This window comes from Alligator mississippiensis, chromosome 8 (assembly GCF_030867095.1).
Source record: "Alligator mississippiensis isolate rAllMis1 chromosome 8, rAllMis1, whole genome shotgun sequence".
In the NCBI taxonomy this organism is placed as follows: domain Eukaryota; kingdom Metazoa; phylum Chordata; order Crocodylia; family Alligatoridae; genus Alligator; species Alligator mississippiensis.
In genome coordinates, this window is record NC_081831.1 from 12840013 (window position 1) to 12865901 (window position 25889).

The following is a 25889-nucleotide window of genomic DNA, read 5'->3' on the forward strand; positions in this document are numbered from 1 at the left end:
ACCAGGTCAGCGCATCCAGCCTGCAACCAAGACTAGGGATGGGGAGGGACACTTCTCTCCCAACTGATAGCTGGACATCTCTGCCCACAGGCAGAAGTGACTTCAGATTCCCCAGAGCCTTGGACCACTATGTGGATGATCTGTTCAAACCAGTGCTCTACCAAGGGCCCAGAACACCAGTGAGTCACTCGCTGTTTCCTTCTGTCTGTCTGTCTGTCTGTCTGTCTGTCTGTCTGTCGGCATGTTCCTTCCCAAGGATTCAGGTCAGCATAAGTTGGGTTGTGATCCCCATGGTTCGGTCTGTCTGTCTGTCTGTGCTACCGTTAACTCAGATCAGCAGTTAGCCCTGTCATCCATGCTGGTGTGAGCTGGGTCATACTAATTTTCTCATTGTAGAATATGGAGAGCGGAGGGAATCTAACTGAACGCATGAAAGGAGGAGGGAAGATTGGGCCAACCCAGCAAACAGCCTTTCCTACTGCAGGTCAGTCAAGGGTGAGAAGGCTTCCTGGGTCAGCGTATGGAGAAGCTGTTTCACAGGCTACTGCTGGGCCATGTGTGTGTGCGTGGAGTGGGGGGTATATGTGTATGTGTGTGGTGAGCTAGTCTGACATACAGGGTGTCTAGAATGAGGTAGTGCCATGTGCTTATAGCGAATGCTGTATTATTGGCCCTGGTCATCAAGATCCCCACTCCTGCTGGCCATGTCTTGGAAGACGGTGATGCTGTGTGGCTCAGCTCTGGGATATTCTGCATGGAGAATACCACCTCGCTCCTCCTAGATTTAGCCAGCCAGGGCCCCTCCACCATCAGCTGCTTAGCTGCTGCTCTGGACTTCTCCTTCTGCCAGGAGTCCAGTATCACCTTTCCTTCCCTGCACCCCCCTCCCACCCCCTTGCACTTGCTTCTATAGCATTTATGTCTCAGGCCACCTCAGTGGTGTCTGGTGTCCAACCTTTTATGAACCTTAGTCCTTCTGGCAGCAATGGCATGGCCCTGTTGGCCCCACAATGTGAGCTGCCTGTCCCTGAGCAGAGAATTTTAATCTCTCCCTTATTGCTTCTTTACAGACTTCCCCATCATCCCTAGCTATTCAGTGGGTTAGTAAGTCTGAACCATATCCAGGTTTTCTCTCATGTACATGCTTGGTTTTTCTCCCTCTTGCTTGTGTGCTCAGAGTACAAGACCTGGACATAGTTCACTGGTGTGTGGCATGTTTGACTATTGGAAACTTGTAAGACATGAGAACACGTGTGGGTACTGAAAATACATGGGACGAGGATGTACGGGCATGTTAATGACCTGTGAATCAGTGGGTCAGAGAGGCATATTTATGGTTATTGCAGATCTCAGGGCCTGCCACGTGGCTATTCGTGGCTGTTGTGAAACGCTGCAGTTACCAGATGTGGCTTTCTAGCATATCAGTGGAGTGTTCTGGGCCTTTCTCTTTGGCATCCTTTTGGTGATTGTCAGTGAGATGGGTTGTGCCAAGTGACAGAACCAGGCAGTTTTGTGGCTTACAGTGTAAAATTTCCTGCTTTGTTTTCTAACAGCCACAGCCTGGACACCATGAGAGGCGCTATACCCTCTGTGGTAGCTACTTTCTGCCTCTGCCATGACTTTTTGCCACCAACCATACTGACCTTTTTACATCAGAAGTAGGGACAGGAGAGATCCAGAAAGGTTTTGCCCACCACTCAGTCTTGATCCCACAGCCCTGGTTTTTGCATCAGCAGCAATAGCCATAATACAGCCCTGAGATCTGCAATAACCATAAATACACCTACCAGTTTTCATAGATTGTTAGAAAACAAGGAAACTAAGCTTCCCTGTAGTTGTGCTGGGACAAGGGATCCAAAGTGAAGATGCAGGGCAGAGCCCACTGCATGGTCTCTTGTGAAGGTGTGTAACGTTCCAGATTTCCCCTTCTGCTCGGACAGCTCTCCTGGGTGTTGCTGTGTAGCCTGCCTAATGTGATGGAAATGCCATCACATGTTGCCATGCTCAGTGCAAATTGGCAGAGCCAATGGCAGGGCTGTGTGTGTGGTGTGTTGCCAGCTGTGCAGGGCTTTCCGGTCTGGGATTCATTGAAGGTCATTTTCACTCGTGACATCTTTCTACCTAGGTTACCCTGGAATCATGCAAGTACCTGCATACCAGCCCATGCCAATGATGGGTGGAATGATGCCAGCACCCATGCCAATGATGCCATCTATGGGTGGGATCACACCTATGCCAGGTAATAACAAATGCAGAAGTGTTTCACTAAATAATGGGGGAGAGTTGGTTTGGAACAAGGAGGGCTGTGTGAGCAAGTCCATAGTTTTTTATCATAGTGCCTAGGAGCCCTGCATAAGACATTTCACCACAAGCACTTCATGGAGCACTTATCCAGGAGTCAGAAAAGCCACTGTTGAAATGCAGCCACCTCTGAGGTGAAGCCTGGCAGCAGTTGAATAGCTGCACAGCCACATGTCATAGTGCAGAGCAGGAAGCAAGAAACAGCAGAAGGAACTCATAGAGGCATCATATTATAGTTATTGGAATGGGACTGGGGCAGGTTTGAACTTGTGTGGAGGAAGGCAGGCCAAGACATGCAGCTCCTGCCTGGGATTCACTCCATCATGCGTGGATGTGATGAATTTGTCCCTTGCATTGGACACACCAGCTGCACCCTGTGTATTTCTTTGTCCCCAGCCTGATGCACTTGCCCCCCTTACATTTACCTTATGATCCTCTACAGTCTTGTGTGTCTCTGTCTTTCTCAGCCATGGTTTTGCCTCAGCCCCAGCCGGTGGTCCCATCTGTAGACCCTAATCAGATAGCTGCACAACAGCAGGCCTTTATCAACCAGCATGCCTTGCTCATGGTGAGTGGAAAGGATAGGGGACTTGGAAAAATCTATGAAGAGAAGAGTGCACTAGTGTGAGAGGCTGAACTCTACTCCATTATCCCATCCAGGCCCTGTCTGGTTGCCCCGTGGTTTTCTGCTTTGTTCATCTGAGGGTATTTACCACTGTGTGGGTGGGTCTGGACCATGCCTATACCCCTAGAGAAGTTGACAGAGCTCCATTAGCCTGTTCAAAGGTACAATCAGCAGAAGAAGATTGTACAGAGGGCCAGGGTTTATGCAGATGGAAATTCCTTCTTCCAGGCACAGCAGATGACCCTGCAGGCCATGACCATCTCCCAGGAACAACAGCGGCGGCAGCGGCCAAGGTCTCCTGAGCCCTCAAGGTCAAGACAAGCCAAAATCCCATCACCAGCTCCAGTGCCAGCACCAGCGCCAGCTCCTGCTCCAACTCCAGCACCTAAACCCACCAAATCCAGCAGCAACCAGAATGCTGAGCCACCACAGTCCCTGCCAGAGGCCACAACATCGGTACCAGACATGGAGTGTCCCTCGTGGGGTTCCACGTGACAGTGCTCCTGCCCTTTTCATAGGCGGAGGTGGCAGAGAACCTTGCTCAGACCCCTCTTCAGCTGTCTGCTGAGACCTGTCAAACCACCCCCTGGGTCTGAGGCAGCAGGGCCAAATCCTGGCATTGTTTAAGCTGATGAGAGTTTTACTGTGGCCTCAGTGAATCTTGCTGCATTATCCTATTCATTCCCATTCTCATGGAAGTTAATGGCAAAACCTTTAATTCTCCATCACTCTCCTCCCAGTGTGGTGACCTGCTTTTGGAGTTTCATGCTTCTTCACGCTTCCTCCCATTTATCAGGGCTTAGGTTAGGGCCCCTGAAGTAGATGTGGGGTGAGAGATGTTCCAGTGTTTGTGGGTTTGCATACTGTATGGGTTGGGTGCAAGTCAGTAGGAGCTTTCCATTTCAGAGTGTTGCCAATAAACTAGACCCAAACCCTGCTCCATCCCAACCTTCCCAGAGTTTGAGGAAGTTTTGAGTCTGGATCAGAGTCCAAACCCTTCTAGTTAGGCCCATCTCTGGGTATGAGGGAGCCATTGAAAGTTCCCCAAGGGTCTCTGTGTTGGCTGGGACAGAGGCAAGCACCCCATGCTGCTTAGGCTGAACAGGCTGTAACCAGGCCTGTTGTGGATGTCTTGTAGATCTACACCTACTTGGATGCCTCAGACAGTAATGAGGGCACCTTGCCTCTAGAGACCTTCCAGCAGAAGAGAGAGTACTTCCAGAGAATGGGTGAGTCTCCACCTGGCTGTAAATCTTCTCCAAAGAGGACCCAACCCCTTGGTTTCACTGTTGTTTAAGCCAGCCTCGGCCTGGGGCAGCTCCTTGTGCTACATGAAGCTCAGTGTGGGCTGGGCATGTGGGGAATATGCTGTACCTGCCGGGCATTTGATCCTGCTGGAGTTGCAGTTTGGGTGTGGGCCTGAGAGAGACCCTTGAAGGGCATGATACCCTCCCTCCTGCACAGCAAGAAGGGCCTTACACAAACCTCTGCAGGCTGGAACAGCTGTTGAAGAAGCAAGTAACATGATGCAACCAAGCTTAGGAGACTTTTTTTGGTTGTGTTGGGTTTCACTGTTCACCCCCTTCTTTTGCGTACAGGGCAGCAAAAGATCTTTGTGAAGAAGGTCAGACCCCCTCCCACAAAGCCACAGCCAAATGAGGCACCAAAGGCAACGGCCTCCAGTCCGCAACCAGAGGCAGGTAAGGCAGCACGCAGAGGAGGTCTAACCTGGTGTGCCACACCCAGGGCCTGCCCAGTACCTGCCATTCCCATGGAGTTCAAACTCTAGTCAAACTGTGAGGATCAGATTGCCCCAGGCCCCAGCATCCTCCTCAGAGCTAGGAGCTCCAGCCTCCAATCTCTGCGGCTTGTGGATGCAAGGAGAATCCCCTGCACTCTTGGGATAGGGCTCAGATCCCAGAAATCCTTCTCTCTCCCAGCATGCTTATTCAATGGGAACAACGTGGATCCAGTTTAGTTCTTTAAGGGTCTCTGTCATGGCAACTGTCTTTCTAAGCTGAGAGATGATACAGGGAGGGGGAAATTCTTTGGGAGTAGCAGTGGTTAGCTCTGTTCAGCCCACCCTGGATCTTGCGGAGGGCAGTGCTAGTGTTCATTAGCTCAGTTACTGCCCTCTTCAGCCTCTTGCACTCAAGCCCCCCAAAGCAATAGCAGATGAGAGAGGAAAAGGCAGTGGGTTTTGGGAAGGTATAGCAGCAAGGCAAGGCTGAAGGACCCCAAGGCCACTTAGCTCCAGGTGAACACTCAATGGGGAGAGGGGATTTCTTTTGTGCTGTCTGCTGGCTCCCTTCATGTCTCCCTCTCTCCTCTGCAGTCCCTGCACCCCCCTTGCCAACTCCCATTCAGAAGCCAGAAAAACCAGTCACTAAAGCAAACAAGGAGCCTGGGGTGAAGCAGTCGGGGCCAGTGCCCAAGGCCAAGCCCAGCCGGGAGATCCGCAACATCATCAAGATGTACCAGAGTAGGCCAGCCCCAGAGCCACAGCCCACTGAGCTCTTGAGGTGAGGGGGGAGGCAGGTGGGGAGAGGGTAGGAATTGCATCTCGGTGCCTCCACATGCTCACCAGTGCCACGCTGCCCTGTGCTGTAAACCTGGTGGTCTCTTTCCTTGTCTCCTTGCAGGACATCCAAGCCCTTTATAAAGAAGAATGACCCCAAGAATGAAGCTCTGGCAAAGTTGGGGATAGCAACGTATCAGCCTCCTGACTCAGTAAGTTCTCCCCATGCTTGACGGTGGAGTGGTGTGATGGAGGCTCTTCGCTGCCATAAGCAGCTCCAGCCCTGAGCATTCACATGCTCTTCACCTGATCTGAATTGATGCCTTTTTTTGTTTGTACCATGGGTCCTGGCTTATGGTGCCCTATGTTGGTGCTGCCATGGTTCCTGCTTCAGGCACTGTCTGAGAGAAATACTACCCTAGAGCCTGTAGACATGGAGTGTGACTGTGTATCAAACACCCTTTCTCTCCCTGCTTGCAGCTGACAGCTTTGGCACCAGAGAATAGCCACAAGGGAGTGCCACCACCACCACCACCTCCCAAGTCCAACTCCATCCGGGAAAAGCAGCTACCGCTCATGAATATCTTTGGCCAGCCGCCAACCTCTCCCCCAGGTTCTCAGATCCCTCCGCCTCCCCCTGGTCTGCCCCCACCTCTTCTGTTTGCAGATCCAGCCAAGCAGGAGTCTGAGCTGAGAGGTGAGCAATGCCCTTATGCTTGATGGTGTTTCCCTCCAGAGGCACTTGGGGGTCTCAGCCCAGTTCCCGGGGAGCAGGTGCCCGTATCATAGGTAGCACCATGGCACGGCTTCCTGACCTCTCCTGGCAGTTTCATCTGGCTTGCTAGGGACTGACTAGCCTATGGAGGCTGAACTAGCTTTGTCCCAGAAAACTGGCCCCTTCAGGCTCTAGGGTGAGGAGTTGTGGCTGTGTTAGGTTAAGAAAGCTTCTGCTGCTCTTTCTGCTTCATGGGGGAAAATGTGGGCATCGCTCTTCAGCTCTGACAGGCAGTCACTTTTGGTCAGCATTAAACCCGCCTTGCAGAAAAACAACAAGGGAAAAATCTTGAGGACTGGGCCGATCTTCACAGTTTAGCTAAAAACAGCCAGGGACTTTTGGACTCCAACTGTGCCAAAGTCCAGCACACAACAGCTTTTATGGATGATTTGACGTGGCAAACTCTATCAAAGCTGCAATTAAAGCAATGGACTTTGCCATGGCATGGAATGTGGAGCACAAGGGAGGGGTGCAACTCCTTCAGAGCATGTGGAGAAATGCATGGAAGAGCTTGCGAGTGTGGATCACTGCCAGCTTAGAGCACAGACCTGGGAGACAGGAGACCTGGGCTCTGTTCTTGTCTGTCTCTCTTCAAATGTAGATTCTGTCCATGTGTAAAATGGGGATGATCCTCACGGTATAGAGGAATTGGGAGGCTTCCATTGAACCTGATGGAATTTTTGCCTTTGATTTGTCAATGGGAGCAAGATGGGGCCCCAATTTATAAACAGTGCTTTGCAGTTTGAGGGATGGAGATTTCCAATGATGTTCACAGCACTGTTGTTAAACAGAAGGCTATATATGTATTAGGGCAGGGGTTTTCAACCTTTTCAGATCATTGTACCCCCAGCGGCCAGACACAAAGTGTGTGTGTGGGGGGGGGTGCATAGCCAAATGTGGAGTGACAGCAACTGCCGCATGCAAGCTTCCCCTCCCCTCCGCATCTGGCTGGGCAGGTGGTGCCTGCGCGGCAGTACAGGATAGTGCATGGTGGTGCTCTGTCCCCACCCACCCATGCATACCCCTTAGGACCTTCTCAAGTACCCCTGGGGGTGTGTACCCCTGGCTGACAACCCCTGTATTATGGTATTAAAAAAGAAATCCAAACAGCACAAATTGATTCTTCAAACTGGACTTGTTTGGTATATCTCATGGAGAATTAAAAATCAGATCAGGCATGCATACTCTACGTAACATATTGATACATTATGTAGGTATCAGTAATATGTGAGACTAAGATCGGTGACAACTAATCATTCTATCATGGCATAAACTGAGACCATACTGTAATATGTAAGCATGAAGGGGCAGATCTTTTCTCAGTGACCTCTTATCTTCCTTCTCTTTTGAATGCTTTATTTTTCAACCTATGTTTTGTATCGGTACTGAGCTTTGTGCATAGACCCCCATGTTCTCACCTATGCTTTGTGCGCTCACACCATCCCCTGTTTTGCGAGTTTACTCGCATACTGACCTAGCACAAGCCAGTCACTGACTTATGATAATGTGGCCCTGAGAAGACCCACCAGTAAGGTCAGACAGTGCCACCCTCCTTCCTTGGCAAGCCTTGGGCTCAGGGTAGATGTCCCCAGATCCTACCCAACTTCTTTTCCTCCCATGCAGGCTCTGCCCGGACCATAACAGAAGATGATGCTAGCATCAAGACCCAGCTCTATAAGCTCACTGCCAGTGTCAGCTTCTCCTATACCAATGTCGCCTGGAAAATCTTCCTACGCAAAGAGGTGCAGCCGGAGGCCTCTGGCCACGGGGTCATACACAAGGGCTAGAGAGGGGGAGGTAGAGAAAGGAGAAAAAAACCTGGCTTTGCTTTGCACTTGCTGCGCTTGAGACACATTGGAGACAGCTACACTGGTAGCTGAAGGGGGAAGCCTGGCACTGAACTAGGAGTCTGGAGATCCTTGTCCAGTTCCTGACCTTGCTGCATGTATCCTTGGGGCTCATTCCTGTGTCTTACCTGCCCATTCCCTCCACTATGAGATCTAGCGATGGAAAACATTCACAGAAGCCCTCACAAGCTGCGATCAGCTGTCTCTCTCTCCCCATAGCAGCGTAGCAGGCAGGGGCTGGCAAATGTATTGAGCTACCCAGGATTCTCCCTGCTTCGCTGAGTCTCCCTTCCTCTGCTAAGAACTACCCCTTCTTCTGCCTCAGCTTACCACTGGAGGCAGACACTTCTGGTCAGTGTTAAGATAGCTGGGTTGCAAGATACTCCCATAGAAGCAGTTTTTGTTCTGTTTCTGACACTCCGGCTGTTTTTATCCTCTTTGTTCCAGGTGTTTTACCCCAAAGAAAACTTCAGTCACCCCTATTCTCTGAACCTCCTGTGTGAGCAGGTGAGAGTCTGTGCACATCCCCTGGTCCTTCCTTTATGTTCACATGCTTCTCTGGGATGCCGCCCCCACTCCCATATTGTTAATGGTTTGGGTCCCTGGACCCATTCAAACCACGTGCCCTGCTTTATCCCTGAACCTCTAGCCACTGGGAAGTCTCAGGCACTCCACACCAGCCCTGACCCACAGCTTCCCCCATGGAATCCTGTCTGCTTTGTCTCCCCTGCAGATCATTCGAGACACTTACTCTGACTCCTGCTTTCGGATCTCCAAGGAGGAGAGGCGGAAAATGAAAGACTTGTTGGGTAACTAGTGATTCTTCCTTACCCTATTCCTGCTCTTAGCTGTGGCCTTGTCAGTGAAAGGGACTGAGGAGAGAACCAGCTGTGGGTGGCACTTCCATAGCTGGACATTGCATTGCCTTGATGGCTTCACTAGCATTCAGCCTCTGTGTTTATACAGCACAGCGCCCTGTGCAAAGCACTCAGGGTCCATTCACTAATTCTCATGACATCCCTGTGACCCAGGGGAATTTTAACCCTATTCTGATTGGGAGGGAGTAGGAAGGGAGAATTGCCCCATACTTCACTTGGTTACATTGCTACGATGGGGCCATTATGGAGAAGTTCTGCAAACAGGACCACTGTGTATGAGGGTCATTGGCAGCAGAGGTTGCTCTGTCTTGAGGATTGTGCTGGTGGGAAGGGAGTTGCAATGAAAGGCCATATTGGAGGGACATGATTTTGGAACTGGGCATGTTTAGACCCAAGGTTTGTTGAGAGACTGCAGGGGGCTGAGGCATCATCATTAATAAGAAAGGCATTTCCATTGGCCCAGACAAGGGAATTTAGCTATTCCATGCCAGCCTCTGTTCCAGGACTAGGGCAAACACTGCTGGGAAATCTAGGCGGTGCCATGAGGGTGGCTGTGGAGTAGAGACAGACTCTGGCTGTAGAGATTACCTCTGTGCATAGAGATGGCAGGGGCTTGGCATGGCCCCCTCCCTCGCTGCAGGAAATCTGCCTGCAAACCTCCAGCAGGGAGAGACTGCACTGTCTGCTGTGGAAACTCAGCCTCTGCATTGTGCCCCTGCCAGCGGAGTTCCAGGTTGGCCCGGATGCCAGCTCCATTCTGGAGGATGGATTCAAGAAGAGGATCGTGGTGGCTGCTCGAGATAACTGGGCCAACTACTTCTCCCGCCTCTTCCCAGTTCAGGTATGATTTTCTCTTTCCTCAAGATCCAGTTCAGACCAGCGTCTCTCTACTTCCTCTGGTCTGAGTGAGCTGGAGATCTGCAGTCCAGGCTTGTACCCAGAGCCAGGCAGGGCATGAGATCCCTGTTGAGAGAACAAGCAGATTGTGACCCCCCCCCAGATCCAAACACTGTGCCCTGTGAGGTGTTGATGAATATAACAGGGACCTACAATTGGTGGCTTTGGGCCATTTTGAAACTCTTTCCTACATGTTCTTCCCACCTGGCTGTTTGTCCCGCTCTCTCGCCCCACCATCTGTCCACCACCGCCCCCCCCGCCCCCAACCCTCCACCACCACACACACCAGGGGTTTTGGATCCTCTTCTTCTCTGCCCACACTCCTAGCCTGATTCTTGTCCTGTGCTCATTCTCCACACATCCACCTCCCTGGTGTTCCCCTGTCCATCCTTCAGCATGTTTAGCTCTCACTGGCCTCTGTTCCTCAGTCTGCCAGGACTCTACCAGCAGGTGGACTTCTCTTTCAGGGCGAAAATGGAAGCGATGTCCAGATCCTGGGGGTTTCTCACCGGGGCCTCCGGCTGCTGAAGATAGTAAAAGCAGCTGGATTTAGCCCTGAACACCTGAAGATCCTTTGCAGCTATAGGTGAGGGAGTGGGCCTGGAGCGGAATTTGGGGGGTTACTAGAGGCAGGGGATCACTCCTGTTTGGGCTTTCTGTGGAGCAGGAACACTGTCTGTTGCCTTCCTGTAGTTTTGTGTGGTTCTGACTAGCACTTCCCCGACAGTGAGGATAGAGTGTGTTTTGCTGCATCTTGCCCTTCCCCTTGTACACGAAGCAGAGACGAAACAGAAGATCCAGTATGGCTTCCTTGGTCACACGATGCTCTTGTGAAAGGTCACTCAGCCTTTGTGGCGATTGACCTCACTGACTGGTCCAATCTCTTTGTTTTAAAACTTGTTAGTTTTTTCTTTCATTCCCCTCCAGGTTTCCTGCCTGGGGGTTTTGCTTACAAAGTGTCAGCCCTATCTCAATGTCTGTTCTCTTAGGTGTAGGCTCATGAGGGGTTGATGCCAGGAGAACCCCCAGTTAGTGGGAACAGTGAGTGGCTCTTAGCACTGCTGGTCATCTCTTAAGATTTGAATGTTAGTGAAATACTTGGACCTGCTTCTGCAGCAACTGAGCTCTGCCCCTGCATTGGCAGCTTGAGTGCTTGCTTGGGCCCCTGTCCTAGTCCCCCTCTGTTGGTTGTCACTGCTGAGTTGGGCTGGGTCACCAGCTCTGGTGTTGGTGGCTGGCTCATGGTGTGGGATCCTCAGTTTTGCAGACATGATGTCCGTAGAGCTGAAGGGCAGAAACACCCTGGAGTTCTCACTGAAGAATGAGCAGCTGATCCTGCACTCGACAAAAGCTCAGCAAGTCAAGGCTATGGTGGAGCTCTTCCTCCAGGAGCTGAGGCAGGTACGAGAATGGTCCAGCAGCGACTGGGTGTGACCCACTGGCTCAGCACAGTAATGTGTGGCTTGAGGCCTCCTCAGATGTGGTAATGAGAGTGACAGGCTGCAGCCCCCTCCTTGTCCCTTTCTTCCACAGGACTCCAACTACGTTGTCGCTCTGCGCAGCTACATCACAGATGACAAGAGCCTGTTGAATTTCAAGAAAGGCGACATCATCAAGTTACTTCCCATTCATGGGTTGGAGCCAGGTGAGAGGGGCTGTGTACAGGGCATAGGGACACTGCAGGAATTGATTTGTGGAGGTCTGCACTCAAAGCTCTGCACCCAGAACTTTGCATCCACCATGCAAGAGGCCTTTCACTGTGTTACTGGACCCCTGTGCCACAGAAGAAGGGAAGAGGGAGGGCCAAGGCTCCTGAAGCAGGCTAGGCTGGACATTAGGATGCCCACCCTCAGCTCTGCCACTGAACCCAGAGTGGCTTCAGTGGGTCACATCCCTTTCCTGTGTGCTCCACCACCTGGCCTTAACTTGAGGTGCCAGAGGGGTGCAGTTAGGGACTAGAAAGCCCTTTTTAGGCTGGAAGGCACTGCAGGAAATCAGGGTGCTCTTTTTGCCTTGGGCCACCATACTTCTTGGCTCTGACCCTGTCCTTACTCGCCTTTGTCAGGATGGCTGTTTGGCTCCATTGGCGGCCGGTCCGGCCTCTTCCCTGCCAACTTGACGCAGCTGGCAGCAGTCCCTGATTACCTCAGTGCCAGCATGGAGAGAATCGAGGGTGTGCGGAAGAGCCCGAGGAGTGACTTGCGGGGGAAGAGTGTCCGCAAGGAGGTGAGGTCTGCACTGGGACAGTGTTAGCAAATAAAAACCTAGGATGCTGGACTAGCCCAGGGATTGACACGACACCTCGTTTGATGAGTGACAGGAAGGCTTTATTTACTACAAGCATTTAAAATCAAATCAAGTGACCCCAAACCAAATTGAAGTCCAGTAATTAGCTATAAGGTAATGATTTTTTACCAAACAAGCAACGAAGAGGCGGTCTGTTTCTCTTCAACTTCTTGAGTAAGTCGGGCAGATCAGCTGGTGTCAGAGAGATTTCTCACTCTTGAAGCGCACGTGCTGTTTGCTGTTTTACTGCCTTTTTATACCCGTAGTTTAGCATCTTCAAAGCATTCTTTTAGTTGTGTAAGGCAAGAGAGAGTCTCAAGCAATAATTGACAGGAAAAACCTGCTCATTACTAGTTATCGGAAATTTCTAATTTGAATGAGTTACCTTCTTCAGTAACAAGAGGTGATCCAGTTTGGAACATATAAAGAAACTGATTAACAGCCGGGAAAAACATACTAAATCAGGAGGAGACATCTATCACATATGGAGAATGCCTCTTCCTGCACATAAACATGAGTTAGTCGCAAAAGAAATATTTACCATACTAATTAATCAAGGATAGACATTTCACATGGTCACACACCAGACAACTAAGTGTCTGCCTGAAATCATCCTGAATATAGCAAGATAAGCTGGAAGAGATACTTCATTAATCCTTCTCAGATGGCCTAGCCATGAACTTGCATCCTCTTGCAATATGCAGTTAGCATCAGTATTCTGTATTTTTACTTTTGTGAGTAGGCCCAAGCTTGGCATGAGTTTGAGTCATCTGATCTCCCCTTGATGCCCATAAAGCATTTATGTGGCATCACCTAGATGTTTTGGCATTACCATTAAGGCAGATACCTTTGGTATCTCCGAGGTCACGTCTTCTCGCCAGACATTCCTGTGAGCCTGAATTTATGTTCGTCTTAGGAGAGCATGCAGCTCTTCTTTGCAGGCACGGGACTTGACTGTGAAGCTGTCGGGCACTGAGGCAGCTGCCGGGTCCTACATGCTAGAATACATTACAATATTGCTAGCAGTATGCCAATAGTTAAAGTCACCACAATAGGGTGCAAAGCCTTATTGAGGATGTTAGTTGTAGTAGGGGACCATTCAAGGAAGCTTTCCCACCAGCGATGGTGCATAACTTTTTTTGCCTTGTCTAATAAGCTGATAACAGTCTTGCTTATACATTGTACTGTGACAACAGTGTTCTTTGCTGAATTTTGTACCTCTTGAACCTTTTGATATAAATCTGGATGGTGCGTTAATTTTTGTAACTCTTCTGGAGACATTTCTAATTGGACATCACTTAAATCTGTTTTATTAAAAATACGAAAACCCCAAGTGAAAGACTGTTGACTAAATGTTTGTCTACTGAAATTAAGGTCACATCCTGACATTTCAACAACATTACAAAAACAGTTAGAACTTTTTTCTAAAGATAGATTTTGTGAGTTACCTAACACTACATCACACATGGTTCTAAAGCATACACATCCCTCCCCTATATTAACCATATTACTTTGGTTAGAATAATCTTGGTGCATAGAATACTGACATTCCACTTGATCATAACTTAGGCAAACATTTTAATACAAAACATAGCTTGGACATACATAAGCTTGTTGATTAACTTTTTTACACAGCTGCAAGTTGATCTTTTTCCAGCAGCCTTGTACTTTAGCTGCCCATTGGGTTTATTATAGGCTTGAGAACTGTTTTATTAATGATGACACCTAGAGGTATTGTTGAGCTAGCTATTAGGATTTGCTGTGGCTGATAGCTGAGGAATGGTGAGGCTCAATGTATGGGTGGCCCAGGGGTTGGTTACATGTTTTCTTCTGATGACTTCAGGTATATCTCCCTTTAAGGCTTGGTCGACTACATTCTTGGCAATGATATATTGCCACAACTGTGCTTGTATGCATGTAAAGGCTATTGAGGTATTTGCTCCTAACCACAAAATAGCCTTTGCCAGGGTGGCACTATCAGTGGTAAGAGTGTTACTTAGGCTTTGGCTTACGTTTCCCATCTGTAATTGTAAATGACTAACTGACTGTAAACCTTTTTGCAAGGGGATGCCAGTTTTCTGCAGGATTGATCCTAGGGTGCTTATTTTGTTTGCCATTACTTCTGAATCAATGGAATTAATCACTCCCATTCCAGTTCCTGCAGCTTCAAGAACTGTGTTAACTAATCATTTCTTTCTTTTTTCTGAGGTGACAAGGATTTCACCTTTTAACCATTTTTTCCAACCCTTTTGTTAGGGCTGTGTAAGATTTATACACTGGGGTTTTTCTTGTTTGATTAATACAGATGACAAATTGATCGAGTTGGTTGAATTTCCACATCCAATTGTACATCTGTTTTTACTACAACTGGACCCACTGTCATTTTGCGTGCTTCTCCACACACTTTAACTAGTTGTGCTTTTGTTGTACCATTGGGACCCCAAAATTTCCAAATACCACTATCTGGGCCATTTACAAAGAATGCCTGTACAAAGGTAGCACTGTTTACATTGTGAGTGGCAGTATGTCGAGCCTGGGGTGTATCAATTCCCCAAGTAAAGTTGGATTGAGAGGAATTGGTAATGGTTGTGAAAGACGCATTGAATTCACCAGCTGGAATTCAGCTGGGAATCACGGACCAATTTAGTTGCCAATAATCAGGATATTTAATCACAGGGAATAGAGAGGGATCAAATTTAAGCTGTAAGGCTAGGATATTATTTGGATTTTTTTGAGTGGTCGGCATCCAGGACAAAGTCTTGACTGTGCTTGCTGTGGGGATCATTTCGGTAGGATGGTTCATTATTTGGACCTCTATTTAGATTTGCATAGACTCCTATGTCGAGACCTGGGTAATAGTCAGTAAACATTAACTTAGCATAAGCAAAATTTTCATTGCACCGAACCATTATTTCTAAGCACCTGGTAGAATTATACCAGATCAGGTAATCAGTACCCTGTATGTCAGTTTTTTTGATTGGTTTACACCACCAAGAAACTTTAGACTTAGTCCAGCTGGATGCCAAGCCAGAAATTCTGAAATATACTGCCTGGGAGTTAACTGCATCACACTGCATTTCCTTTGGTAATTTTCCACAAAAATGGAGTACCACACAACAATGACAGTCTCGCTCACAGAGTGGTAGGCCTGAGTGGAAGTCTTCTCTGCATTCTTCTTTTCGGGCGTCCCCTGGCACCAGAGGTACAAGCGTCAGCAGTAGTGGGAGAATCTTGAACCATAAAGTCCACATCTTAATAATACCTGAAAAACATAGCACAAAAGCACAGGCCTAACAGACCCAATTAATAATCCAGCATAATTGCAATGTTTTCTTTAGCTTCCCTTCCAGTCTTTTAACTGCGAGGAGTGGAACCATTTCTGGATTTTTCTTTTTGCCTCACAGATGTCCACTTGATACACAGTGGGGCTAGCTTTGTTGATGATATACACTGGACCCTTCCAGATAGGAAAAAAGGTAACTGTATCTGGGGATCGATACATGACCTGGTCTCCAACTTCCCACTTCTTGGGTCACAGCAATGGACCTAGTTGCTTGTCCATCTTCTGCTGATTTTGCTTTAGGGATGCTGCAATTTGTTTGTGAGTTGCAGAAATCGCCTGTAGCAAATTTTCAATCCACTTGTCATTTAAGACATGTGGCTGTAAGGAGTCAGGGATGGTATCTCCTAACCACCACTGTTGAGGCATTTTCATTTTCCGACCTGTGAAAGCGTCATGTGGGGAGAAGCTGTGAGCAGCCATAGATCCTCGCACAGCCATTAATGCAAGAGGAAGTTTTTCATCCCAATCTGTTCCTTGCTGCTCAGATGCCTTTTTCAGTGCTAGTTTTATTGTTCGGTTTGTTCTTTCAACTTGTCCTGAGGATGGTGGGTGGTGTGCGATACAAAGTCGCTGTTTGATGTTTAGGGTCTCACACAGGATTTTAACGCATTCAGCAGTAAATTGAGAACCCTGATCTGAATCAATTTAATCAGGCAAGCCAAATCGGGAAAAAGATTTCGTTTACCAGTACCTCGACAGTAGTCATGGCATCGTTTTTTTGAGTGGGAATTGCTTCAACTCATGTGGTGAAGGCATCTACAATTACAAGGCAGTATTTAAATCCTCTTTTAGTGTGGGGCAGTTCTACGTAATCAACTTGCAGTCGGTGCCATGGTCCTTTAATAGGCTGATGCCCCAGTGGCCCCTTTATTCTTTGTACATCAGGGTTGTTTGCAACACAAGGTAAGCAGTTATAGATAAAATGCTCCACATCCTCTCTTATGCTGGGCCACCATCCTGCTACTTTTAATCGCTCGAGTGTCTTTTCAATCCCAAAATGTCCATCCCTTTGTACTAGTTCAATCATTTCTTTTCTTGTCCCCTGTGGAACTACCTACACAGCATTATTATCTCCTTCCTTTTTGACTAGCACCAAGCCTTTGCTATCTTTCCAAATTTCCCAATTTCTGTGCTTGCCTTGTTTTGCCAGTTTTTGAACTTGGGCATCAGCGTCCTGTAAAATTTTTAAATCAGGAAGCTGTGTCTGTTTACTTTGGATTGCAGCTATGGGTGGAAAGTTACTTGGGACAATCCATATTGGGCCTATTTTGGCTCCTGCCTTTGCCGATTCATCTGCTTGTGCATTATACTGGGCATCGAAACTTTGGTTTGTTTGGTGTGCTTTCACCTTACCAAGCTCTGTACGCCCTGTTCTTTGTTCTGCTAGCTTCCAAACGTAGTGTAATTTATTTCCATGTGTAACTGGCTTGCCATCAGATGTTCTCCAGCCTCATTTTTCCCATAAAGGGATCCAATCTAGCAATGCCCTAAGGACCCAATTTGTATCTGAAAATATAACCACATCTTGTGATTTTTTTCAGCGTGCTCTAAGGCAACTGCTATAGCCACAACCTCAGCAGCCTGTGCCGAGTGTGGTTCACAACTGCCCCATATCTTTTGGCCAGTTTTAGGATTTATGACTTCAAATCCTGTGTGGGGCTTGCCCTTGTCATAGAAACAAGATCCATCTGCAAACCATACTACGGTGTCCTCTGGCACTTGGTTTGGCAAGTACAAACAGTTATTGAAGGGGCTCAGTTTTTCTGGTGTTGTTAGTATCTTAGGGCACGCATGATTGTCTGCAGTTTTGTTACCTATCTCTTCATCTTCTCCTCCTTCCACCGGCCATGCCGTAAGGGCAAAAGGGATAAAGCACGGGTGGGGGATTTTTTCTGCGGTGATATTTTTGTTCATCATTGTTAGCATCCAGTGGGCTAAATGTGGATTAGAAACTCGGCCTTCATTAACTTTTCTAGATAAAACAAATTGAATGGGATTATGGCCGGTACATAATACTATAGGGCTAGAGCCTATAAGATACTCCCAGTGTTGGAGTGCCCATGTTAAGGCGAGTACTTCCTTTTCACATGGTCTTTATGATTGTTTTGTGGGTGTTAGGACCCGGGAGACATAGGCCACTGTGTGGGGTTTTGTGCCATGATCTTGCAAGAGCACTGCACCTAGGCTGTGGTCTGTGGCAGCAAGCCACAGCTCAAAAGGCAACTCGGGCCACGGATATGCCAGTGCTGGAGCCTGGGTTAAAGCTTGTTGCAGCACATGAAAAGCTGACTTCTGCTTGGGGCCCCATTCCCATCCTTCCCCAGCCTTAAGCAGGCGATATAAAGGGGAAGCTAATTCTGCGTAGTTCTCAATGAACTCCCTGGAAAAACCTGTAAGTCCTAGGGAAGAGTGGAGGGTGGTGACATAAGTTGGAGCTGGCAGTTTGTTAATTAGCTCAACTTGTTGACGGTCTGGGCTTCTACCATCTTGACCCAAGCAAACCCCAAGGTACTGGACTTGCTGAAGGACTAACTGCGCTTTTTGAGGATTAACTCGAAACCCAGCGTCCTAGATGATATGCAGCACCCTTTGAGTTCTGTCTAGACATGCTACACGTGAATGTGCAGTGATTAAAATGTCATCAACATAGGAGATTACATGAGGCTGGTCCTCTGAGGGGAGCTGATCCCACATACGGATGACAAGGGCATGACAAATGGCTGGTGCATTGTGGAAGCCTTGAGGAACATGGGTAAAGGTATACTGCCTTCCCTTAAAGGTCAAAGCAAATTGATACCAAGGGTCAGGGTCAAGGGGAATTGCAAAAAATGCACTGGATAAATCTAACATGGAAAACCATTGTGCACCCCCCGCTATGAAAGCCATAACCTCAGGATATTTGGCTACTATTGATGCCTGGGCAGGGGTAAATTTGTTAAAAGCTTGGAAATTAACAGTCAAGCACCAGGTTTTTCCATCTGCCTTTTGAACTGACCAAGTAGGGCTGTTATTAGGGCTGGCTTGTTGCACGAAGATGCCTTGCTGGAGTAGTCTATTGACAGTTTTTTGCAGGCTGGGCTCTGCCGCAGCTGGGAAGCGGTATTGAAGGGGTCTAGACCTGTTACTCTTTCAAGGGCATTAATTTTTCCACAATCTAATTTTGATTGAACAGCATTTGCTATGCTTTGAACATCAGTGGGCCATTTGGGTCGGTTTAGAGTTTCAGGCCCCATAAGGGCCAAACAACGATGTGCTGCATGGATAAATACGGTTTCTGTGTCTTGCTCTCTCATGCTGAACATGAACTGTTGAATTACAAAGGTCTACAACAGCCTGTAGGGCCCTCAATGCATTTATTCCTAATATCCCAACTCCTCCTAGTGGGGTTAAGGCAAACTCAGCCTTATGAGTGGGCAGGGCGGTCGGCTTACCAACCCAGAACTGTAAGGGAGTGGAAATTGAGGCAATGGTCGAATGGCCATTAAATTCCTCAAGGGTTATAACCTGGGGACCTCTAATTTGAGAAGTCTGGAGTCCCTCACAACTTAAAATAGACAAGGATGCGCCAGAATCTAAAAGCATTTGCTGCTGCCTCAGTTTCCCCAGAGATCCTGGATCTTTCCAAAAGACCTGGATCTCAGGCCATCCCCATTGATCATATGTTATTGGCACAAAGGTGGTTACAGGACGGACTGGGGAGACCGGGCTGACCTAATGTTCAGTGTGAGTGGGAGCATTCGGTGAGGTACTGTTAGCATTGCCTTGTAGGTTGTGCTCCCGGTAGCTAGCTAAGCGGCAAAGAAGCTCATGTGTGGGCAGTCCATCAATGGCATCTCGGGGGTTCGTACTGTAGTAACTGGCACCATACCTCTGTCCTAAAGAATTAGTAGTATTAACTCTGGATCCATCTCGATCAGTGGGGCGGCTGTATCCATGCCCATGACCATCATGATATGAGGCAAGAATAATTAGTTTTATTCTTTTGGTTAGGAGCCAATGCCAGGGTCGCGTTATGGGCATCACAAAGCTGTGTCTGCATACTGGCTAGGGAGAGGCCAAGTGGAAAGTTAATTGCCACTGGCCTCACGTCACTCTTTAGTGACTGTATTACTGCTGTTTTAAAATCAGGTGTGTCGTAATTGATTGGTTGATCCAGAGTTGGGGGTGGAATAATTTCTGATAAATGGGCTAAATTTTCTTTCTTATTAAGAAAGAAGCCTGGGTGTTCTCTGGGCTTTTGTTTTTCAGAATAAAACAAGCCCAACATATTCTCTTTTGCTCGAAAATACTGAGTAACTTGCTTTAGAGCTTCTGTGGGATCTACACTTAGTCCAAATTTAATTTTGTTGGGAAGTGCAGCATAGTGAGCGGGTCGCATAGATTCTCTGAGTAAAGCAGGTAAATCAGATTGGAAATGGAAGGTAGACATGTTACAGGCAGTTGTAGCCAGTCTAAAACAGTGGAGCTATTTAAAGGGCCAAGGGATTTAGCCAAGGCAGCTGCCTGCGCAGGCTCCAGCGGGGAGCTTTCTAACTGTGAGTGGGTACGGGTAACTTCATTTTCAGCATTTAGGACTTGTGTGGTATGGGTAGTGACAGGTGCCATTGCTATACCTGGATTTATAAGTGCAGGGGGAGCAGAGGGAGAGGGAGATGCCAGTGGCGTCAGAGATTTGTGATCTGTGGTTACCAGACACAAAGGGACAGGAGGATCTGGACTATATGGAGGTGGAGATGATTCTGGGATGTTACTGGGGAAGGTTTGAACCACCTTGGGATGAACAGCTGAGATAATACCTCTGGAGGCTTTTAATTCCTCCTTAAGGGCAGCAATCTGTTGATTGCACTGGATATGATCAGCATCCTGATGCTGTGCCTGACGGTTTTGTTCTAGCTCTTGCTTGATCCCTCCCTCTGCTCCTTCTGCTTTAGATTTCCAGTGCTCTATTTCAGGTTCTAGTTCCTTAACCTGCCTCTCTGCTTCCTTCCTGCTTTCCCTCTCTTAATGGTGTTAATAAAGCCAAGGCTCTGGGCATAGGGTTGCAGCGGGGGTAAGGCTTCGGTCTGCTCTAGGTCTGAGGAAGATCTCTGGAAAAGCTGAGGGAAGTCTCCAGGTAGAGGTTGGGGTTCATGGGGGGTGGAAATTATCTTCTGTGATCTTAGGGCACTAGCCTGTGACTCAGGAGACCAGGTTTCAAGCCCCTGCTCTTCCACAGACTCCCTTGAGCCTGGGCCTCCCTGTGCCTTAGCTGGGGTAACATGGGGGTGACAGCCCTGACTTACTGCACGGGGGAGCTGAGGGGTTACAGACATTACAGATCTATGTGGTGCTTGGATACAATGGGGCTGGAAGCCAAGTGGCCAAAGGGCAAGTGAGTCCCATCCAGGTGGTGCGGGAGGCCCGGCAGGTGAGAGCCGCAAGAACCTGAAGCAGGAGAGGAGACACTGGCCAGGGGTGGAAAGACCCTTCTTGAACTAATGCCTTGGGTGGGCTGGTATCTGTCCCCTCAGAGCTTTGCCTCCAGCCTGTCATTGGAAACCGCCACCACTGCCACCTTCCCTGCTGCTGATAACTACACCATGGTGGACTTTGCCCTGGCTCACTTCCGGGAGATCCAGACCTCGTGAGTAGCTCATGCCCCTTTTGCACTTGGGGCAGGGGGTGTATTTGTGTGGCCCTAGCTGTGCAGAGGGATCTGTAGGCATCTGTGATACCACCACAAATCTCCAATCTACCTAGGTTGGGATGGAAGGGGATGAGTGCAGAGAAGAGAAGCATCGCTGTCCTGGTCCAGTACACCAAGGTGGGTGTCTCTGGGTGAGGGAAGGATGGGGAGCCTGTGGCTGGACAGTCAGGCCCCTGGTCTCCTTTGGGATGCGGGGCAGTTTGGAGGCAGCATTTTGGAGTGAGGCTGGCCTCTTCCTAGAACCTGCAATGCAACAGGTCGCCCAGCTGCGATTCTCCTGCTTACCCTGTGCTCTGGCCCTGCAGGTCCCAATCCAGGAGCCGCTGCTCCCCTACTCTGACACAGAGCTGAATGAGCTGGCTACAAAGAATTTCATGAGTAAGTAGCTGCCCTTGGGCACAGCACTGCAGGGGCTGGCTGAGATGGCTCCAGTGGCCACACAAATGTACTTTCCCATCAGAATAACCCAGCGGGAAGGGATCTCCATGGCACAGGGGGCTCCTGTCTTTAACAGTCACATGTCTGCCTTGTGTGCAGTGTGCTGACAGGAGAGACAAGTGCCCAGCCCCAGGGTGCACTAGGCTGAATAGACACCAAGCCCCCAGCTCAAGCACATCCAGACCAAGTCTAATGCTTATCCCTGCCTTGCAGCTTTGATGCGCTTCATGGGAGACCAGCCAAAAGTCAAGAACCAGGACGAGATTGATTACTGCTATGAAATTCTTCAGGTGTGTGACCCTTCCTGGTGATGTCCAGGGTCCCCAAAGGGGGGGTCAGTCCAGGAGCCAGGTTCCACAAGGGAAAGGGGCAGGGGGTCTGTGATCCAGCCTTGTTGATGGGGGGAGATAGTTAAGCATAGGAGCCTGTGATTTTTGCCTCCTTAGACATTGCTCCATCACAGGCCCAAGCTTAGCATCCTCTGCTCCCAGGCAGATTCTAGGCCCATGTGGTATAGGGGCAAGGGCATGAAAACCTCTGGGTGGGCTGTGGGAAGCCCAGCGTTGTAGGATGGTCTGTTGGCACTTGAGGGGTGGGAGACAAGGACAGGGTCAAACTTTGACACTTCCTGCTGACCTCATGCAGCTCTGCAAAGAGAAGGAGAACCTGCGCGATGAGATTTACTGCCAGGCCATCAAGCAGGTCACCCAGAACCCCAAGCCGTGAGTACAGCCACTGCTAAGTACAGACACTGGCCAGAGCTCAGCACACACATGGGAGGATGGGGCTGCATGGCTGGAGGAAGCGGGTGGGAGCATGGGATGGAAAGAGGCTGCCAGACCAGGTGTGAGGACAAAGGTAAGGGGTGGGGGGTACTGGCCTCATGGGCAGAGTGAGGACAATTGGTGTGGGAGGGCCTGCAGTGGGAGGGTGGGCATACAGGTCCAGGGGGGAAGCTGGTTGAGGAGCCACTTCACCACTGTGATCAGCAGGGAGTTCAGCACAGAAACACAGAACTGAGACTCCTTTTCACCCGTGGGTCAATCAGCAGTTCCTTCATGACTGATACAATTTCCCTGATGTAAAGTGGTGGGAGAGGATGGAGAGAATTGGGACCTTTGCACCCCATCATTGATACCACACATGGTGTCAGGTCCCAGTACTGGGCAATGACTCCCTGCCACTCATGCCCTGGCAGGGCATGCACTTCCCAGGTGTGTCTCTCGGGGCTGCCAGTAAATTCCTCTATTTCCCTGTTCAGTCCTGGCTGCTCCTTGCTCTGGATTCCTGTGCCAAACCTGCACGAGTTAAACAGTAACTCAGGGTCAGGCTTAGTCAGTGGAATTATTTCCGTCATTTCTGAGCTACAAGTGTGCTATAGGCGTGCGCTGGCCAGTGAGTCAGGTGAGCCCTCATGTCAGGGCTCCCTAAGGTGACTGTTGCCTCCCTGATAAGCTGGCGTGGTGCCTGGGCTCAGATATGCTCCTGCCTGCCTGGTTTCTGAGAGGCCACGCATGCTTGTTCCTTGACTCTGCTGTAGGTGAGGTAGGCAGAAATGCTGATCAGAGACAGTAGAGGAGTTACTGCATCTTCAACTTGTAACGGAGGACTATGAGGGGGTGCCTGGCTGGACTCTGCACTCCCTGAAGCAGGGCCTGTCTCTCTGTTTGGAGGCCTGGTCTAGACCAGTGGTTCTCAGCCTTTTTGTACCAGGACCCATTTGTAAACATTGTTGGCCAGTCCTGACCTAGTCAATAGTTCAAGTAGAAAACAGCCCCCTGGCCCTGCTGGTGCCCCTCACTCTCGGCCCTGACTCCTGGCTCCTTGCAGGCTGGAACTCTCCCAGCCTACAAGGAAAAAACCTGCGGTTTCCCATGCTTTTCTCCTTTGAAGGAGAATCCATTTTTAAAGTTTGTTTGTGACTGTTTCATATATTCTTGTGACCCGCTTTTGGGTCGTGACCCACGGGTTGAGAAACGCTGGTCTAGACACTACTTTGTGCTGAAAGAATAGCTCATTACAGCTGTTCTTTAACTCCAAATCTTTCTATGCGAGAAATTCTGATGAGGACATCCGAGGCCTGCACCCATGTAGCTGATTCCTGACTGAGAAGGGCAATTAGTTGTACAGGTGTAGGGCACCATTATGTGGGGATGGCTGCTTCTGCAGTGAGGGTGTTGCCATCATCGCTATATCAGTGCAGTAACAGAGGTGTGGGCATGCACAGCAGTAGTTCTGAGTGGCTCCTCCCAGCATGATTGTGATACTGGTGACAAAGGTTAGTGGGATGGATCTAGTTTGCCTGGATGCTGTTGGCTCTTGTTCCCCACAGATGACATAATGGAGCCAGCCTGGCACTAATCCTGTTATGCTCAGATGTAGGGATCTCTCTTACTCCCACCTTCCCTTCCTCTTCCTCCAACTAGGCAGCCATGTTCTAGTGAGCTTGGCACTCTGAAGAGCAGAGGTGTTGTCACTTGAGGGGTGGGGGCATTGGTTTTAGTTCCCTTTAACCCCCCACTCCCCATGAAGACCTCCTTCCCTTTCCACCTCTGCTGCTATCCCAAGAAGCCTATTCCCCTGTGCTTGTTTCTGCCCTGCAGGGAAAGCTGTGCACGTGGCTGGATACTCCTGGGCCTGCTTGCTGGCTACTGCCTTCCCTCAAGCATCTTCATGCCCTACGCAACCAAATTCTTTCAGCAAGCCAGCTCTGATACATCCAGCATACACCAAGGTACCAGGTGCTTCCTGGCCCCGTCAGCTCTGGCCAGCAGTGCTGGGGGCCCAGAATGATTTCTTAGCTGATCCAAACTTTCCCTTGGCTTGTAGGATGGGAGCTTGGGCACATTTCTAGTGGACTTTTAGTCTACAGAGAATCGCCCTGAGCTGAACCTAAGGAATGAGAGACAGTGCCCACTAGACGTGTGTGAAGCTGTCCCTGGCTAGTGCCTCACTGGTCTTTAGGAGAAGACCTTTCTCCCTTACAGCCCTTTCTTGCTGTGCACACACTGGAATGGAAAAAGGCTCTCAACCTCTACTCTAGGTCCTGCTTTGGACCCTGTGGCCCTGGGCAGAGGGGTCTGTGGAGCTTGGGGTGAAATTATCCTAAGAATGAACAGATGAGAAAAGGCTGGAGGAGATCCTTGTGCACAGTGCACCTGACTGTCCCCTACCATGATTATGCAGGGGCAGAGTGGGGTGGGGGTAGGTGCCTCTCACCCTAGAACAGCGGCCTTTGTCTAGGAAGGACCTTTCCAGGGAGATGCAGCCTAGTGGGCTTAGATGCTTAATCCCCGCTTTTCCTACAGAAATAGCCAGCACCTGCCAGGGCAACCTGCGGAAGACGGTTATGTATGGGGGCCGCCGGCATCTGCCCTTCCGTGTGGAGATGGAAGCACTTCTGGTACGATGGGGGAGAACAGTAGGGTGTCTGGGGGATGAAGGGTGGCAGTGCAGGGAGGAGACAGGTGCTGTGGGATGGTGAGGAGGGATGTGGTGCACTGCAAAGGGTGAACTTGCATGACGAAGAGTGGGGTGCTGGGAGGGAGGCAGGTGCCATGGGGGATTGAGGAGGAACATAGGTGCCCAGGGTAGGTGTTGGGGCAGGTGCTGTAGGGCAGGAGGAGGCAGGTGCCTTAGCATGGAGATGTGGTGTGCAACATGGGGAAGGTGGGTGCTGTGGTGTTGGCCAGGGGAGGGGGCTCTAGACAGGCAGACGTAAGTGTTCATGGCCATGCTGTGCTCTCACCCTGTGCTTTCCTCTGACAGAAGGGGCATGGGTCCCGCCGGCTGGTGATCTTCCTGCCTGGAGTCCTGGAATATGGCACCAAAATCCGGACATTCACTGTGAGTTTCCTGCTGCCACCCAGCTGCACCCCTTGCCTTGATCTGGGTGGTATTATCCAGTTCCAATCCATGTGGGGAAGCCCCTTGCCTTGTGCTCTTAAAAGGATGATTGCTAGCCCCTGGCCCTGGGCCTGGGCCTGGTCTCAGCTTCTTGGCACACAGGGTGTTTCCACCATCAGCTCCTGCTCCCTCCTGGGACATGAGGGCATCAGCACAACTCACAAGAGTCCTTGTAGTGCCAGGGACACCAGCCTGGTTCTCTATGTCTGTGCTATGGCTGTGTAGCAGGACAGCTCTTGGAGCCATCACCTTCCCATCTAGAGCACTGGGGACTGGGAAATCCTCTGTCCTCTGGGCTCAGCCTGTAAGTGCTGCTTGTGGGCAGCCTGCCCCTTCCTCAGGGCCAAGAACACCTTTAGTCCCGAGTCCCATGACGACATTTTATGGAT

General features: G+C 49.6%; 1 protein-coding gene across 1 annotated transcript in view; it reads left to right on the forward strand.

Annotated features, from left to right (window-relative positions):
- MYO15B (myosin XVB) overlaps positions 1-25889 on the forward strand; it is a 73508-nt gene that overhangs the window by 40614 nt on the left and 7005 nt on the right. Inside the window, exons 33-58 of the mRNA XM_059732983.1 lie at positions 91-179; positions 397-484; positions 2126-2239; positions 2769-2869; positions 3155-3382; positions 4065-4155; positions 4525-4626; positions 5262-5448; positions 5569-5656; positions 5925-6141; positions 7843-7961; positions 8514-8573; positions 8800-8875; positions 9667-9785; positions 10309-10427; positions 11101-11242; positions 11375-11486; positions 11907-12067; positions 20981-21093; positions 21210-21273; positions 21462-21534; positions 21808-21884; positions 22240-22316; positions 24198-24328; positions 24903-24997; positions 25363-25440. Of these exons, the coding sequence (XP_059588966.1) occupies positions 91-179; positions 397-484; positions 2126-2239; positions 2769-2869; positions 3155-3382; positions 4065-4155; positions 4525-4626; positions 5262-5448; positions 5569-5656; positions 5925-6141; positions 7843-7961; positions 8514-8573; positions 8800-8875; positions 9667-9785; positions 10309-10427; positions 11101-11242; positions 11375-11486; positions 11907-12067; positions 20981-21093; positions 21210-21273; positions 21462-21534; positions 21808-21884; positions 22240-22316; positions 24198-24328; positions 24903-24997; positions 25363-25440 (2921 nt within the window). The remainder of the gene's footprint in view (positions 1-90; positions 180-396; positions 485-2125; positions 2240-2768; positions 2870-3154; positions 3383-4064; positions 4156-4524; positions 4627-5261; positions 5449-5568; positions 5657-5924; positions 6142-7842; positions 7962-8513; positions 8574-8799; positions 8876-9666; positions 9786-10308; positions 10428-11100; positions 11243-11374; positions 11487-11906; positions 12068-20980; positions 21094-21209; positions 21274-21461; positions 21535-21807; positions 21885-22239; positions 22317-24197; positions 24329-24902; positions 24998-25362; positions 25441-25889) is intronic.